The sequence below is a fragment of the Oryctolagus cuniculus genome, chromosome 14 (genome assembly GCF_051225735.1).
Source record: "Oryctolagus cuniculus isolate XC-2025 breed Fujian yellow rabbit chromosome 14, ASM5122573v1, whole genome shotgun sequence".
Classification (NCBI taxonomy): domain Eukaryota; kingdom Metazoa; phylum Chordata; class Mammalia; order Lagomorpha; family Leporidae; genus Oryctolagus; species Oryctolagus cuniculus.
In genome coordinates, this window is record NC_142880.1 from 67,085,522 (window position 1) to 67,103,373 (window position 17,852).

General features: G+C 42.8%; 1 protein-coding gene and 1 long non-coding RNA gene across 6 annotated transcripts in view; one reads left to right on the forward strand and one right to left on the reverse strand.

Moving 5' to 3' along the window:
* Positions 1-15,076, forward strand: part of LOC149122371 (uncharacterized) — a 53,632-nt gene extending 38,556 nt beyond the window's left edge. Inside the window, exons 2-5 of one of the 4 annotated variants that reach the window (XR_016220159.1) lie at positions 329-375; positions 510-7,453; positions 8,302-8,414; positions 14,882-15,076. This is a non-coding gene — a long non-coding RNA (uncharacterized LOC149122371). Of the gene's footprint in view, positions 1-2; positions 7,454-8,301; positions 8,415-14,881 lie in introns of those variants that run through there. The other 3 variants (XR_016220158.1, XR_016220157.1, XR_016220160.1) reach the window with 3 other exon arrangements.
* Positions 1-17,852, reverse strand: part of OXCT1 (3-oxoacid CoA-transferase 1) — a 183,964-nt gene that overhangs the window by 16,891 nt on the left and 149,221 nt on the right. The window contains exon 14 of one of the 2 annotated variants that reach the window (XM_002714003.6): positions 17,113-17,202. The exons of the other annotated variant lie outside the window; for it this stretch is intronic. Within the exon in view, the coding sequence (XP_002714049.1) occupies positions 17,113-17,202 (90 nt within the window). The remainder of the gene's footprint in view (positions 1-17,112; positions 17,203-17,852) is intronic. 2 annotated transcript variants of the gene reach the window in all.

Sequence of the window (17,852 nt, forward strand, 5' to 3'; positions counted from 1 at the left end):
TTTCAAGTAGAAACATCAAAAATAGTAGTTAAGGAGTAATTCTTAGAATTGATATAACTACATGACAAACAGAAACGATCAGAGAAATTGTCTCCTAACTGTAAGCTACTTTAAAGTCTTTGCACAGTTATGTTTTTATTCTCCTTCTGGAGGGTGCTTCTGGCCCTGAAATAACTAGGGGTAATGCCATGTGAACAGCCAGAGGCACGCATGATTTACTTGGGAAGCACCCTGACACAGATTTGCATTATGAGATTTGAAATCTCACTTTTCATATTCTGCTTATTTCTTCCTTTCATGGAATGGTCTTCTTGAAAACCATGAGAAGTTATCTGCTAAGGATAGGAAAGACTCAAGGAACACAGGTGAACACATGTAAGTCCTCTTTTAAAAAGTTTTTTTTTGTGGGGCTGATGCTGTGGGGTAGTGGGTAAAGCCGCCACCTGCAGTGCCGGCATCCGGTGTGCACTGGTTTGGTTTGAGTCCCAGCTGCTCCTCTTCCGATCCAGCTCTCTACTATGGCCTGGGAAAGCAGAAGAAGATGGCCCAAGTCCTTGGGCCCCTACACTCTCTTGGGAGACCTCAAAGAAGCTCCTGGCTTTGGATTGGCCCAGCTCCAGCTATTGCAGCCATCTGGAAAGTGAACCAGCAGATGGAAGACCTCTCTCTCTCTCTGCCTCTGCCTCTTTGTAACTGCCTTTCAAATAAATAAATAAATCTTTATTTAAAAAAGTTTTTTGTTTAAAAAATAACATAGGAGGTAACTTACACAGTGGTGAAGTCGCCACTTGGCTTGCCTCAATCAAGACTCTATTTTGCTTTCCACTCAGTGTCCTGCACATGTGTACCCTGCGAGGCAGCAAGTGATGACTTAAACAGTTTGGTCCCTGCATCCATGTGGTTCACCCAGATTGAGTTACTGGCTCCTGGTTTCAGCTTAGACCATCCCTGGCTGTAGTGGGCATTCACAGAATGAACAAGCAGACAGAAGATCCATCTCCATCTGTCTCTCTGCCTTTCAAATAAAAATAAATAAGTAGAAATTAAAGTTCATATGCTTAAATCCAGGAAAAAGGTAACACTGAATGAAAAAACAGCAAGTACTTTCCTCACCCTTATACATGCTCTCAGCAGGAATCCATTCAAATAGTTTTAGCATTTTGGGGGGTATATTTCTGCATTTTCTTCTAAACTCTACATTTTACAATTTTTTCTCTATTTTCATCTTCATTAGAAAGGCAGACAAACCTCTTCTATCTGTTGGTTCACTCTCCAGTGGTCTGCAACAGCCAGGGCTGGGTTAGGCCAAAGTAGGGAGTAAGGAACTCAACCCCAGTCTCTCCTGTGGCTGCAGGGACACAACCAGTTGAGCAATCCCAGAGTCTGCATTAGGCAGGAAGCTAGAATTGCAAGTGCAGCCAGTACTTGAGCCAAGGCACTCTGATATGGGATGCAGGTCTGAGTCACTGTGCCAAACACCTACCCCAACACTATTAAATGACATGGTACACATAATGTTTATCTTTTTAAAGTTTTTATTTGGTGGGTAGAGGAAATTCCCATCTGCTGGTTCACTGCCGAGTGCCCACATTGGTTGGGCTCTGTCAAAGCTTGGAGGAAGCATGGGACTCAATCCGGGTCTCCCACATGGGTGGTGGGATCCTAACTACTTGAGCCATAACGACTGCCTCCCAGGATCTACATTAGCAGGAAGCTGGAGACAGCAGTATGAGCTAGGTACTGAACCCAAGCACTCCAATGTGGGACACAGGTGTCTTAATGCATGTATTAACTGCTAGGGCAACTCCAACCCCCACTTTCTTGATTACCAATTTTGGACCTAATCCATTGATCTTTTATTATTATTATCGTGGCAGATGAAGACTTAATTCTTGTATGACCTCCTCCCCCCACCCTCCCCTCCAGCTCACTCTATCATCTTCAATTCTCTCAGTATGGAATTTTTCAACTTGTAGTTAACTCAATGGTTAACATTTACTTCATTCAGATCTAAAAACTCCACTGTTGGTCTGTGTAATGTAGTATACATGATTCTATTCACTTTCTTATACAGCTATTTGCTCTTCGTGATGTTGGTCTGAGCTTCTGTTTAGTCATTAATAAAATGAGTGAGCTGCCTAAATCCACTTTTTTCATATCTGTTTTTAGCCACAGTACCTTTCTTCAAACATAGGAAAAAAGGGAGATTAATAGTGGAATCCAAGTTTTCACCCATTAATTCCCTCCCTCTCCCATCCACACTCCTCAGCCCAGTACTGAAGTGGCCTTTGAGCAGGTCTATGGAACACAGATAAAACGTGTGCTCTGATGATCAGAACCCTCATATCCTTTTCTTCTGCTTATAACTAAGCTCCTTTTTTAAAGTTTCAAGTACCAGGAGCCTACATTAATACTTCCTGTAAGGTTGAAGGCTAACCTAGCATATTGATCTCTTAAAAATGGCAAAGTGTTTCTACTGTTTCCTTCTGGATCTAAATGAACCACATAAAATGTCACCATCACCTTTGGTCATCTCAATGTTTTACCTGTTTAAACATGCACCTGCTACCTTGTCTATATGTCTTTCTACATAGGTGTTAGATTAAGTATATGGGAGAGGCAATGAGTTTCAGATAACTGGGTTGTTATGAAGACGACTTTACTCTTTGTGATAGCCTATCAACTCAGAAATACACTGGGAATTAAAATGTTTTTTGTGTTCTATGGCGATGCAAGGCACAGAAGGCATTCAGTGGGTTTTGAACAACTACATGCACAAATGGATAGATAGGAAGAGACAGAGGGATCTCCAGACTGACTTCCATGTTGGTGGGAATGCAAACTGGTTAAGCCACTATGGAAGTCAGTCTGGAGATTCCTCAGAAACCTGAAGATAACCCTACCATACAACCCAGCCATACCACTCCTTGGAATTTATCCAAAGGAAATTAAACTGGGAAACAAAAAACAGTCTGCACATTAATGTTTATTGCAGCTCAATTCACAATAGCTAAGACCTGGAACCAACCCAAATGCCCATCAACAGTAGACTGGATAAAGAAATTCTGGGACATGTACTCTATAGGATACTATACAGCAGTCAAAAACAATGAAATCCGGTCATTTGCAACAAGATGGAGGAATCTGGAACACATCATGCTGAGTGAATTAAGCCAGTCCCATAGGGACAAATATCATATGTTCTCCCTGATCGGCGACAACTGAGCACCAAAGGGGAAACTTGTTGAAGTGAAATGACACTATGAGAAACAGTGACTTGATCAGCCCTTGTCCTGACTGTTGATGTACAATGTTAATACTTTATCCATTTTAGTAGTTTTTGTTTTGTTTTGTTCTAGTACTATTGGTTGAACTCTGTAATTAACACACAATTATTCTTAGGTGTTTAAATTTTAACTGAAAAGTGATCCCTGTTAAATATAAGAGTGGGAATAAGAGAGGGAGGAGATGTACAATTTGGGACATGCTCAATCAGACTTGCCCCAAATGGTGGAGTTAGAAACGTGCCAGGGGATTCCAATACAATCCCATCAAGGTGGCATGTACCAATGCCATCTCACTAGTCCAAGTGATCAATTTCAGTTCACAGTTGATCACACTGATAGGTCTAAGAGTCAAAGGGATCACACAAACAAGACTAGTGTCTGCTAATACTGATAGAATCAAAAAGGGAGAGAACGATCCATCATGGGAAGCAGGATACACAGCAGACTCATAGAATGGCAGATGTCCTAAACAGCACTCTGCCCTCAGAATCAGCCCTTAAGGCATTTGGATATGGCTGAAGAGCCCATGAGAGTATTTAAGGCATGGAAAGCCAAGACACCCTGGGGGAAAAAAAAAAAAACCTAAATGAAAGATCTCTGCGAGTGAGATACCAGTGGAAAGAACGGGGCCATCACAGGGAGAACGAGCGAGCACCGGCACGCCTGTTAGCCCACGCTGGTGACATGGGGCCCTGGTTTCCCACTGCTGATGTCAGTGCCTCTGCTGCTACATCTTAGCCAGAACTTGAAGCCCTTTGTCCCATGCTGGGATGAAGGAGAGGAGGAGGAGGCAGTAGCTGAGTAGCTTCCCCCAGGGGAGCCATAGAGGGGGTGATGCGGCCCCTACCCCCCTACCCTCCCCCCCACAGTGGGAGCCTGTGGCCACAGTACCCCTGGCCAGGTGGCCCCTGGGCCCTGACTCCTCAGAGCCTGCCTCCCACTTCTTACCAAAGAAGGAAGGAGCAGCACTCGGTTGAGTCAGTCTGCTGCTCTCCAGCCTCCACCCCAGAGGGAGTGATGGTGAGTGCTAGGGGCGGGGGCAGCCTGCCCAGAACGACCAGGCCCCCTGCCCCTGGGCTCCGGGCTCCAGGCCTGCCTGAGCCCACCCAGGCGCAGCCCCTGCTTTCCCTTAGCACCTTGCCCTCCCCTGGAGGAGCACCCCACCCACCTCTGGTCTGAGCTGAAGCCATATGTGACTCTTGGCCCCAGGAATTCAAAACTCCTTTTCTCACTTCCTTTCCTGCCTTGTGAGGGGGCGGGGCTGCTCTGGGCTGCAGCCTCTGGTGCTCTGCCCCCAGGGCCAAGGGCCATTCTAGACAGGGTATCATCTGCCAGGGCCCCGCCCCAGGCCCCCTGGCCTGCAGGGCCTGGTTTCGCATTGGCAGCTGTAATACAAAGGGAATTCACCCCCACTTCTCCCAGTCTGGTGCTGTCCACTCAGTCCACTGTCAGCCGGGTCAAGCGGCAAGCGCCGCTTCCTGCAGGGCTGGCTGCAGGATCCTGACCCCCGCCCCCACCACCTCCCAGGGGCTGAGGCTGGGGCCTCTGTGTTGGGGAGCACCCTCCAGGTGCTGTGCCCGCCCTGCCTCCACCCAGGCCTTGAGTCTGGGAGCCCCCACTCCTGTCCCAAGACTGCCCGAAGTGTCTAACTCTGAGTGTGTCCTGCCCTGAGGGGAGAGAGTGCAGGCTGCAAAGGGCCCCACACCCTCCCTGCTCCCATCTCTCCCTCCCCCTCCTCTAGCTTCCCAAGGTGAACTCCACAGGCCAGCCTACTTCCCTCCATCCATGGCCATACCCCCAGCCATTTTGTACCATTATATAAATATATATATAAAAATAAATATATACATACAATATGTGAGGACATCCTCTTGGTTTTTATTTGGAAACAATTTTTAGGCTTGTTCTGGGGGTCTCTGTGCTGCCTGTACTGTATTGACCTGTTTTATAGGTGCCTTTTTATTAAAAAGAAAATTCAAAATCAAAAAAAAAAAAAAAAAAAGAACGGGGCCATTAAAGAAGGAGGTACCTTTCTCTGAAGGGAGGAGAGAACTTCCACTTTGGCTATGACCCTGTCTGAATAAGACCGAAGTCGGCGAACTCAAAAGGCTTCCATAGCCTTGGCAACTCATGACTAGCGCCTAGGGAGATTACTGATGCCATAAACAAGAGTGTCAAATTGTTAAGTCAACAACAGGAGTCACTGTGTACTTACTCCTCATGTGGGATCTGTCCTTAATGTGTTGTCCAATGTGAAGTGATGCTATAACTAGTACTGAAACAGTATTTTACACTTTGTGTTTCTGTGTGGGTGCAAACTGATGAAATCTTTACTTAATATATACTAAACTGATATTCTGTATATAAAGAGAATTGAAAATGAATCTTGATGTGAATGGAATGGGAGAGGGAGAGGGAGATGGGAGGGGTGCGAGTGGGAGGGAAATTATGGGGGGGGGAAGCCATTGTAATCCATAAACTGTACTTTGGAAATTTATATTTACTAAATTAAAAAAAAGGAAAAAAATAAATTTTAGATCTTAGAAAAAAAAAGGAAGAGATAGAGAAGTCCGCTGGGAATCTTGGATGGATTTCAAAAAGACAAAACTGTTGCCTTATGCACTCAAACTTACCGCTAAATATATATAAAGTGGATAGACATTATACCTTTTACAATAAGTTACATGTTTCTGGATCTTGCCATACAAGAAAATTTATAGCTATAGAAAGAAAATGTCATTTTCACTTCTATTTTTCTTTTACGGTAAGTTTTACAATTGTCACAGACACTAAATAGCTGAAATTAATGATGAATATTTGAACTTCTATAGCTGTCAGGTATCCTTACATTTAATATAACTCACATAAGGCATGTCACAATGAATTCTGGGCCTGACTTCAAACAAAGCATCTGTGGGCCTCTGAAGAACATTTCCTGCAGGGAAGTCTTTTTGTTCTCATTATCTGAGCAAGACCAGCATCTGATGTGAAAGCAGCCACTTGGATTTTAGTGAACAACCAACTCCATTTTAGGAGGACTCGGGGATTTCAGTGGACAGAATTAATTATGCCCCACCAATGAAGATCTTTTCTAGATCACTTTCTTAATAACAGGACTGCATACTGTTGAAGAGTAAGGACTGAGGCCAAAGGTCATAAAATCTGGTCCTGTTCCACACCATCTGTGTGAGATGCGTGTGTGCACTTCCATCCACCTTGCCTCACACGGTCATTGTAGGGTTTACATAAGGCACAAGTGTCCAGCACTTAACAGGCACTTGATAAATGTTAGCTGTTACTGTTTATGCAATCTTTACCATTTCTGTAAACTACCAGGGGATTCTTAGAGTGCTTAAGTTCTGTTATAATGTGTGACATAGAGTTATGCAGAAAACGGCCTAAACACAATTCCCGATATACATAAAACTAACAAAACACAGCTCATATTTGGAGGCAAGCCGTTTGGCTGGCTTAGGAAACTGGCACCAACTGTCTTCTTGCAGGCACAATGACACAGCTAGATGGTTCCATTCACGTTTACCTCCAAGACATAACACAGATCACGGAAAAAGAGAAAATGAGATGCAGAAAGATTAAAAACTGTCACAATTTCAATATTCAACAAAAGGTTAGCCACAAAGCCAAAATATGACTAACGCCTACTTAAGCACTCTATTCTAACCATGCTGGGCTGAGTCTGACAGGGTGGTAATGGCAGCTGCATATATTAGTGATTCACAAAGGAGGAACAACTGCTGAGTTTTTAGTACTTAAAAATAAATCCTAATAGAGAGATGCAATATAGTGTGGCAGCCAGGAACACTATATTAAGAGGCCAAAGACAAGGTGGGTTTTTAGTCTTAGCTTTGGCATTTAATAGTTACTTGTTTCTTCAAATGCTTTGAAGGGCGGTTTTCAATTTCCTTGGCCTGCTGACCTGATGACTGTTAGGAATCAGATGAAATGTTCTGCAGGTGCAGTATACTAGGTGGGTTGAATCCATGTACAAACATGCAGAGTTCTGGGGCGTGTGCATGCTTCTCTCTATGCTGCTTTCTCCTACCCCAGGAAGAGAGGTCAGAAAGGCAATGCTAAAAATGCTCTGAGTAGTCCTGAGGGTGCCCAGCTTCACTATACTCCTATTTGTCTACTTCATCACAAGCTTGGTGAGTACCTAAATCCCTTTCCCTCCAGCTTCCCTAGTTTTTCTCTTTCTCTCCTTCATCACCTAGAGGCCTCAATCAAGACGTTGGGTAATAAATCCTTTTCTTTTTAAATGACTTAGGGCCCTAGTACTTTCTATTACTTTCTTTGTAGTGATCTCTCTTTAATGTTTTTGATGTCTGAATGAAGTCTGGGGCCCAAATTCTGTAGAAATCACTCAAGTTAAATGATAATAAATCCCCTTGCTGTGACAATATGTTTTACGTTATCACACTGAACTTATCTGAGATAACAAGCTCTCTTTTTTCACAACAGAATGACTTTTGGATTTGATGTCAACATTTAATTCACCTGAAGCAACTGAGCTTTTCTTAAAGATTTTGCTTTACACAAGTAAAAAAATCTTATTTTATACTCATCTGTTCTGTTAAGTGCTTCTTATGTGTAGCTGAAATACATACATGTATACACGTATTTTCCCCCTTGGGACACCTTTCTTTGGAACATCCTAATGATCAACTACAAAAAAGGCACAATTTCTAGGAATTGATTATTTCTAATGGGAACAAGCCAGTAAGCCTTTGTTCATGCCACTTGCTACCTGGAATATGCACTCGTCACCTCAGATTCAAATGGCAACACCTTCAGGACATGGCTCAGGGAGAAGGGGACATTGGAGAAAGTCTATCTGGAACCCCTACTCGAGGGTTTCAGGAGTATCTCTAGTCTGATGGTCCTTCTGGGTGCTGCTGTACTTCCTTCTCTCACAACACATTAAACTGTTGACCTTCTACCTCTCCCCCTAGAGTCTGAGCTCATTAATGCTGAAACCATTCTTCTTTGTCTACAGCAATGAGAACAGCACCAGGCAAACAATGGTGATCCATAAATGCCATCTGCATATAATATTTCAGACTGAAGGAACTGTGAATACCATGTAATTACATATTTATGGACCAGAAGGTACGTTCTGCTTTTCAGATATCTAGTTGTACATTCCCAGCATCTCTGAGCTCACTCAGAGAAGCACAGCTAGCAGAGGTATGTGAAGGAGCTTACAAGACTCTGGGGAGATAGACAAAGGATGTCCAAAAAGGGAAGTAGATTCCTCAGTGAGAACATACTCACGTTAACTAGAAAGAGCAACACAGTCAATTACAGTTATTCTGCCTCTTCTGTCTGTTCCCTCCCTAAAGCTTCAAGGTTTGCTTTAATCTGCCAAAAAAGTAGGCTATAAATGCTGAACCTGGATAGAAAATATTTAACATTTTGGTGGTACAAGGAAGCAAGGGAAGCCTTGTAGGACTTGCTAAAATATCACCGAAGGAGCTGGACTGTCTCCACCGGGGGGCCCTTTCTTCTCATTTATCTCAATGCGTAAGTGAAATATTTCACACACACACACACACACATACACTGCATTGGGGACAATCACACACACACACACACACACCACACACACAGACAATAATAGATTGGGGACAATCTATTACAGAAGCATGACTGTCACCGTGATGATTGATGTAGTGCATAGAAAACAAGAACAGGATTTGTTAAAGAAGGAAGATCAAGGCACACAGAATAAAAGGACAAGATGAGATTACTCACACACAGAATTTATCCCTCATGGGATATTTTTGGCCTTTACACTGCACCTGCTCAGTAGGGATTCCAACAATTGACACAGAACTTCAAGGGAGAGACTCAGCTAACTCAGAAGAGAACATCTGCTATTACAAATGACTGTTACATGTGGATGTATTGACAGTTTGTGTTCATGGGGAAAGATGAGCCCCATCAGACAAGAGATAACAAGCCACTCCCCTGAAAATGACCTGCAGGGTTCTGAGATCTTAGAAGCCTCCCCCCTTTTTGACAGGCAGATTTAGAGAGAGAGAGAGAGAGAGAGAGAGAAAGGTCTTCCTTTCCGTTGGTTCACCCCCCAAATGGCTGCTACAGCCGGTGTGCTGCGTGGATCTGAAGCCAGGAGCCAGGTGCTTCCTCCTGGTCTCCCATGGCCCCCTTTTTATCAACACAATGCAAAAATCACTATCAAGGCTGAACTTTTGTTTTACTGCATCCTCTGAGCTCACCCTCCAGCTGGCAAAGCCCAGGAATGAGCAGGAATTATTTTCTTTTCATTTATGAATTGTTCTGGCTCAGGCAGCTTCTCTCAGTACTAGTTTTGCTCTCCATCTTATTGTAGTGCTTGAGCATCACATTTTTAAACTAAATTCTGTAAGACACTTTAAAGAGCTTTATTGATTATTGCACTATGTTCTGCCTCCCATCCCCGCCCCGGTGCACACACACACACACACACACATTGTAACAGGCATTTGCAGGCATTTCCATCATAAAGGAGAACTAAAAAAGGTATAAACCATGTATTTAAAGGTGATTTTTTTTCCCAAACAGGCCCTGGCCACTACAGACTAATTAACAAACTATTAAAAACATGCTTTTATGAACAGAAAAAAAACTAGTTAAAATTATTATTATGAATTATCCTGACAAAGAAATTATTTAGGATACTTTTCAGCATTGCTGAAAAATATTTCAATAATATTCCCAAAAATGATTTGTTGGCTTTCATAAATGCATTTGGTCTGAAATAGGATTAATAAACATTTACTTTTTTTTTTTTTATTTTTTTTATTTTTTGACAGGCAGAGTGGACAGTGAGAGAGAGAGACAGAGAGAAAGGTCTTCCTTTGCCGTTGGTTCACCCTCCAATGGCCGCCGCGGCCGGCGCGCTGCGGCCGGCGCACCGCGCTGATCCGATGGCAGGAGCCAGGAGCCAGGTGCTTTTCCTGGTCTCCCATGGGGTGCAGGGCCCAAGCACCTGGGCCATCCTCCACTGCACTCCCTGGCCACAGCAGAGGGCTGGCCTGGAAGAGGGGCAACCGGGACAGAATCCGGCGCCCCGACCGGGACTAGAACCCGGTGTGCCGGCGCCGCTAGGCGGAGGATTAGCCTACTGAGCCGCGGCGCCGGCCTAAACATTTACTTTTCATAACCCCCCAAACACAGAAAATAAAGAAAAAATGAAGTAACTTGGGTTTTATGTAGAAATCTGGAATGCTATCAAATACAGATTGGACTAAATCAGAAAATGATTCACAAAGATTTATTCTCAACTTTATAACAATATAATTATGATTCTTTTCATACCTTCAGAATCCAGACCTCCTACTGGAATAAGCTAAACCTGTTTTAGAAATAGAGCTCTCATTTATGTTCTCAAAAATAGACTTTCATGTTTTGCTTATTTCCAATAAATGACAACTATGATTGAATTTATTTGCTTTTCTGCTTTGAAAGTTGCACTCTTAGGAATCCATTTCTAGTAGGCAATATTGAAGACACAATACGTTCTTTCTGTTGTTAGTGGTTGTGATAATTACCAGAAACAATTTACCAAAAGAATAAGACCTATCTCATAAGAGTATTAGAATGATCAAATGAAGACAGTAAACATAATAGCTTGGGAAAGGTTGAAAGTGCACTATATGCTCAAAGTATCATTATCACTGGAAGAAATTAATTCAGCAAGTATCCAGCAGTCCCTAAGGCACATCAGGCACAGTATTACTCAGTGCCTAGACTCCCTACACCAGCGGAACCTACATTCTAGTGAAGAAGATGGATGGAGGATTTTCAGAAGCTGGAGGCTTCTATTTAATTTAACAAGGTTGTTGGAGAAAGCGTCTTTGGTATTTTGAGCCTGATTGAAATGAAGGGGTGATTATCTGGTGAGAAGCAACAACACACAGAATAATAAGTGGAAAGGCCTGAAGCATGGTAGTACTTAGAATGTTCCTGGAAATGAGGCTACAGCTAAATGGGAGCTGAGTTGATAAACCATGTAAAGTGTAGAGACATGGGAAAGACTCTGAACTTGGATCTTGGGTAGAGGGGAAGCCACTGAGGGTTTCTGAAAGGAGGAAAAAGTAACATGATCCCATATTCATTTTCAAAAAGCCACTCTGGCCACCATGTGAACAGACTTTGTATATATACACATATGTATATGTGTATTTTTTCCACCTAACTCCTTTTCCTTTGCTTTCTGACAATAGGGCTCCAAGTCAATCCCTCACCACAGACACCACTATCTTCTTCAACTCCAGGGTCTGTTCCCTCATTCATTGGACACTGTAGTCCCATCAAACTCTGCTCCAGCCTTTAGATCTCCCTGCATCCCATGGGAAGCTCCTTTCTTGCTCTCTCACCTGGAAGTGGGTACTTGATTCTGCACACTTGGATTTGTATACTTTTCTATCTTAGTGATTGCTATGACTTTATTCCCATGAGACTCTGAGCTGAGTAAAGGAAAGTATCATTTCTATTTCCTCAGACCCTACCTATCACAGTGGCTGGCACATAGTAGGTTTGCCAATAAGCAAGTGACCCCTGCAAAAGCAGGTTAACAACACATCATATAAGGTAAATCTACAAAATGGCAAGATAAAGTATCAGGAGCAGGTGGCGCAGAGGGTTAAGTCACCACTTGGGACACCCATAATCCCATGTCAGAGCGTCTAGGATTGGCTCCTTTGTGCCCCATTAAGCTTGCTGGCAATGTGCCTGGAAAGAAAATGTTGACCCAGGTACATGGGTTCCTGCCACCCATGTGGACATCTGGAGACAGAGTTCTGGGCTCCTGCTTTGGCCAAGCCCATCCTGGGCATTTGGGAAATGAACCAGACAACGGAAGATCTCTGTCTCTCCCTTTCTCTGTCACTATGCCTTTCAAGTAAGTCTTCAAGCTAAAGCATAAAAGAATATTCATTTGCTTACTTAAAATATATAAAGGGTAGAAGGCGCTAAACTAGCAAATTCAGAAAACACTGGTTCACTTATCTGTGATCTTATAGAGGTCAGAGTTAGCCCGATGAAAAGGGTGAGGGAACAAAATGTAGAAATCCGACAGAACAGGACCACCACGATGTGTTTCTGGAGATCCCAGCAGAACTGAAGTCCTACAGGCAAGGAAGAGGAAGCTGCCGGGAGCTGATGGCAACAGGCAGGTGGGGAGAGGCAGACCACGTAGTGTTGACTGTAGTACAGGACTTTAAATAGGAACAACTCAACTCAGCTTAAGTTTCAGACAGGTCCCTTGGGCAGGGGTGTGCGTGGTTCCCAGGAAGAGGGTCCGCTGAGCAGCCAGGGGATCTTCAGGACACCGCTACAGTGATCTGTGCAGATGGGGCAATAGAGTGCTGTGATACAGCAGATGCAGTGCTTGGCAGGGACTGGAGGAGGGAGCAGAACATGGCACCCTTGGTGTTTTGAGGCAGGCTGGGAAATCATCACTTCCCCAGTAGGGTATTTAGGTGAAATAGTGATGGTTTCACTGGTGAATGTGCTGCAGTTGAGGTGGTTGTGGTAAATCAGGTGGGGTTGTCCATTAGGGAGTTAAGAACACAGATCTAGAATTCATTTGAGCATTCCAGTGTGGAAAAAAGGATTAAAGAGCTAAAGAGTAAAAATAAACGGTGCCAGAAATGGAGACAGAGCCTAAAGAGGGTGGAGAGGAGACGTGTAAAGGGCCAAGGATGGATTTCGAGGAGTCTTAGGGGGAAACTTACAAGGAAGGACCACTTCAGGGGGGTGATGCTGGCATGCCATGTGGGCACCAGCTTGAGTCCTGGCTTCTCCACTTCCAATCCAGCTCCCTGTTAATGGCCTGGGAAAAGCAGCGAAGATGGCTTAAGTGGCTGGGCCACTGCACTCCTGTGGGAGACCTGGAAGAAGCTCCTGGCTTTGGTTAATTGCGGAGTGAACCAGCAGAAAGATGTCTCTGTGTCTCTCCCTCCATCTCTGTAACACTGGCTTTCATTTTTTAAAAAATTTTCTCCTGCCCCAAGCCAGGCAGCAGTGATACACGCATGAGCAAGGAAGCCTAGGAAATGCAGTCCATCACTCAGCTACTATGCCATCCAGATAAAATCAGGAGGGTTCTAGTGCAAGACAGAAGGAAGGGCAGAAGTCCTAGGGGGCAGAGTTAAGGTCTGAGGTTGTTTCTCTTAAGCACTTTGCTGCTATCTGTATTACTACATAAGGAGGGTTCTGGCTGGCAGAAATGACTAGAGATGCAGGTGATCCTGAGTCCTGAAGCTCCCCAAAAAGGGCAGATGTGGGTGGAAGCTGCTGCTGTTTCGGGAGGATGCCTCATGGCGTATGGGGTATGTGGAACATGCGCCGGTCCACACTGAATCAGACAGCACCTTACCTAGAGGAGCCCCTCTCCTGACTACATCCAATTCTCACTGCAGAACGCCACTCAGAAGTTGAGACTGTTCAGTGCCAAGCACACCACTTCCACCTGGTAAAGACTCAAATGCTCACAGCTTTCCTTCCTTGTCTTCCCATTTTTAGAGGACAGAAGATGGGGCATGCAAGAAGCTTAACTAGGACGGTGCCTGGACACCAAGAGGCTGTCCCCTACTTCACAATTCTGCCCAGAACACTGACCTCTAGACTTCAGTGAAGATGGTGTTATAAGGACAGCCTGCCACTTGTCCTGCCTATGTTTCTAGGTGGACTAAAGGCCAGTTACTTGAGAGCACCACCAGCAGTGAGGTCTCTGGGTCCAGAAGTGGCTGGCTGCCAAGGCTTGTAAGGAAACAGTTTCCTTTATGGGATGCAAACAACAACAACAAAAGCATGTTTTGTAAAGCTCATAAAATGCTGCATTTACACACAGACTGCATATATATAAACTTACCAAAGAGAAAAAGAAGTAAAAATAAAGCCTTGTCTGAAAACCAGAGGACAGCTCCCCAAACTTGCAGGACAAACATTTAGAAGCACAAGAAGACAATTATATTGTACTCAGGTTTAAACTTTCATTGCAAACCTTTGGCTCCCTTGTCTTACAAAACTCTAGGGATTAATCCCTTAGGCTGTTTACCTAATCATAAGACAGTAAAAGTTACCTGGAGAGTCTAAAAGAATATTCTGATCAGCAACTGGAAAGAACAATTCAAAAGCAACTTAAGAGCAAAAGGTTCAGGAAAGAAGTGACAGGGACCGCACATTCCTAGGCAGGGCCACTGAGGCTGAGTCCCATGAAAAGTAGAGTAGCAAACACTCTGGGACCACAGGTAAAATGTGTGCAGTGAGAAACTCTGTGGGTTAGTTGTCAAGGGTATCTATTAAGTATGAACAGATGATTAACACTTTCATCACACTTTTTGAAAAATGTGTTGTGCAGAGCTTCCACTTCCTTGGTTAAATTTATTTCAAGGTATTTACATTTTTTGTAGCTATTGTGAATGGGACTTATCTTAGAAGTTCTTTCTCAGGGGCTTGCACTGTGGTGTGGTGGGTAAAGCTGCTGCCTGCAGTGCTGGCATCTCATATGGGTGCTGGTTCTAGTCCCAGCTGCTCCACTTCTGATCCAGCTCTCTGCTATGGCCTAGGAAAGCAGTAGAAGATGGCCCAAGTGGGAGACATGGAAGAAGCTCCTGGCTCCTGGCTCTAGATCAGCGCAGCTCCAGCCATTGTGGCCATCTGGGGAATGAACCAGTGGATTGAAGATCTCTCTCTCTCTCTCTGTCTACCTCTCTCTGTAACTCTTTCAAATAAATACAATAAATATTTTAAAAAACTAAAAATATATATTTCTTACTTATCTGAGAATATATGCACCCATCAGCTGGTTCACTCCCAAATGTGCAAGAACCTAGAACTGAATCTGGGTGTCCCACATGGGTGCTGGCAACCAAGGTAATTGAGACATCACTATTGCCTCTCAGGGCATGCAACAGTAGGAAACCAGAATCAGGAACAGAACCAGGACTCAAGTCCAGGCGCTCCCTATGAGATGCAAATATGCCAAGCAGCATTTTAACTGTTGCATTAAATGCGTGCCCCACAAGTACATTTTTTGTTGGTTGTTGAAATAAGGTACCTAGAGAAAAATACCTAATGTTAATGCTCATCTAAAATTCAATGTTAATTTCCCCACTTAGAGAATAAAAAAAATGTAAGGCAAAAAATATGATCTTGTGCCTGTAGAAAGCTTAGAGATTTCTAATGGGAAGTTTGAGGCATCATTTGTTTTCCTCTATCAGAAATTCCAGCTGAGGAGAAAGAAGACTTTGGAAAAAAAGAGAATTTGCTAAATACAGGCCTAATGTTTTGAAAATGAATACACAAAAATAATCCAAAATAAAAGTCAGACTTCAGTGCCTATGTGTCAACATTAGAGTAGCAACAAAAGGAAAGTTGGAAAGAGTTTTCTCCAAATAGACATTATGTTCCAGAAAAAAATGTACATTTGATTTGCATGCTTGGCAATATTTTGCCTCTGAAATGAAGTATTTTGGATGCTTTCACAGGCATCTCTTACATGTCACCTGGGTTGGTCCCATTTCTATTATTCCATATTCATGTACCACTGCTCACTTCCCACTGTTTACTAAACAATTTATGATCATTCATATTCATTGCAGTTTTCACAACCAAGCCATTTCACGGCACACATCACTCTGTAACAGAACTCCCCAGTGGAAACAAGTGAGGTGTGAATCTTCCAGCTCTATGCTCTTATACAATGCTGCATCACTAAATGTAACAGGGCAAACATACTACCATTTCCACGCAGACTGCAGGTCTGTCTCAAACTAAGGACAGTTGATCCTGCTTTAAAACTAAGAATGATAAAGAATAAAAGAATGAACAAAAGGCAGAGAAAATGAAAAACATCTCACTCAATTTTAACTTTTCAAATCAGCAGAAGTCAATGGATTGAGGTCAGGAAAGAGATTAAGCTCACTTGGTTCAGAGACACTGCATGCGGAACTACAATGTTACAGATTTAAGATTGGGCTGTAAAGTCAGACACACCCAGGTTCAATTTCAGTTCCACTAGTTTCATGATTTCAAGCAAGTCACTTAACCTCTATGAAGCTCTGTTTCTGGAAACCAACCTCATGGGTTTTTACACATGAGCATACCCAGGTGCTTAGTGTGCTGTTAGCACACAGTAACAGCTCAATAAATGGTAGCTATCATTATAAGATGAAAGAAGAGGAACAGAAATTAGATTGAACATGAGATCAATGATGTTTGTCAGTTTTGGTCATTGCCAAATTCTAGCAGAACCTAGCACAAAATGAGCACTCAACAAATATTTGATAATGCACCAAAATAGAAGTCCACTTTTCAGAATAAAGACACTTCCAATTACCAAGTCTACCAATTTCTAACACTTTCTGGAAATGACAACTCACAGCCTTGTTAAGAAAGAGGCCATATTATTAATCTGAAAATGACTATAGTTAAAACCGACACTCTGTTGAGTTTTTCATGTTGCACAACCACTATGCTGATCTCTAATCCTGAATCAATACACCTGTGGTGATCTCTTATCATTGCCTGAGGTCACATTAGAACTTTTACTTGTATATGTAGGCAAAAACGCAAAACACATCCTGGTGATTGGCTTCTCTCAGAGTTAAGTAACGATTTAGCCAGGTAATAATAAGTAACTGCCTTTATTGGTTATCTTTCTCCCTAAAATGTTAAAAATGCCATCACTTTGAGCCACAGAAATCAATAAAAACCACAGTTAGGTAGCCTAAAATACTAAATTTCAGTATGTTATTAATTTCCAAAAGCAGTATTTGGTGAGAAGTGTACACATTACCTTTGCTGAATGTTCCATGGTGACCACCACTTTGGTTTTGGCGCTGGACACCAAATCCATAGCACCTCCCATTCCTTTCACCATCTTCCCCTACAAAAGAAACAATAGAAAAGGAGCTGTCTATAGTTTGCTTCTTTAGTATGTGGTAGAACAAAATCAGCTTGTAAAAATAAGCCCCTGAAATAATTAACAAGAAAAACTCACTGCCTTCACGACTTAATATTCAAAGTTTTACAATTGAATATTTTGTGTTATAGAACAATCTGTTATTCTATTTTATTAATAGAACAACCTATTCTATAATTGGAGGATGAAGTTTGGAATGATGTCACTTTTATTAAGTGGGGCTTATCTGGTTTTGTTGATGATATATTTGCAATAAGACAACCAGTGGGTAAAAAAAATTAAGGACCTTTCCAGAGTTCTGGTACATTACTCCTATTCCAAAAATATCGGATTAAACCCAAACACCTCTGACATCCACTCCTTTCTTTTTAAACACATGATTGACACTACTGAGTCTTAATCACACACAACCTAAAGTACTCTCTTGGAATCCTATGGAATAAAATGCCATTAGGTAGTAGACTAAGGCATGAATGGTGCTCTTCTAGTAATGATTAATATGAAAGGTGGATCTGTCTCTACAACACTTGGCATTGAACTTGCTCTTAGAAAAATAAAATGAAAAACATTCCTGTTAAGCAAAAGCAGAAAACAGACACAGATTTCAGGATTCT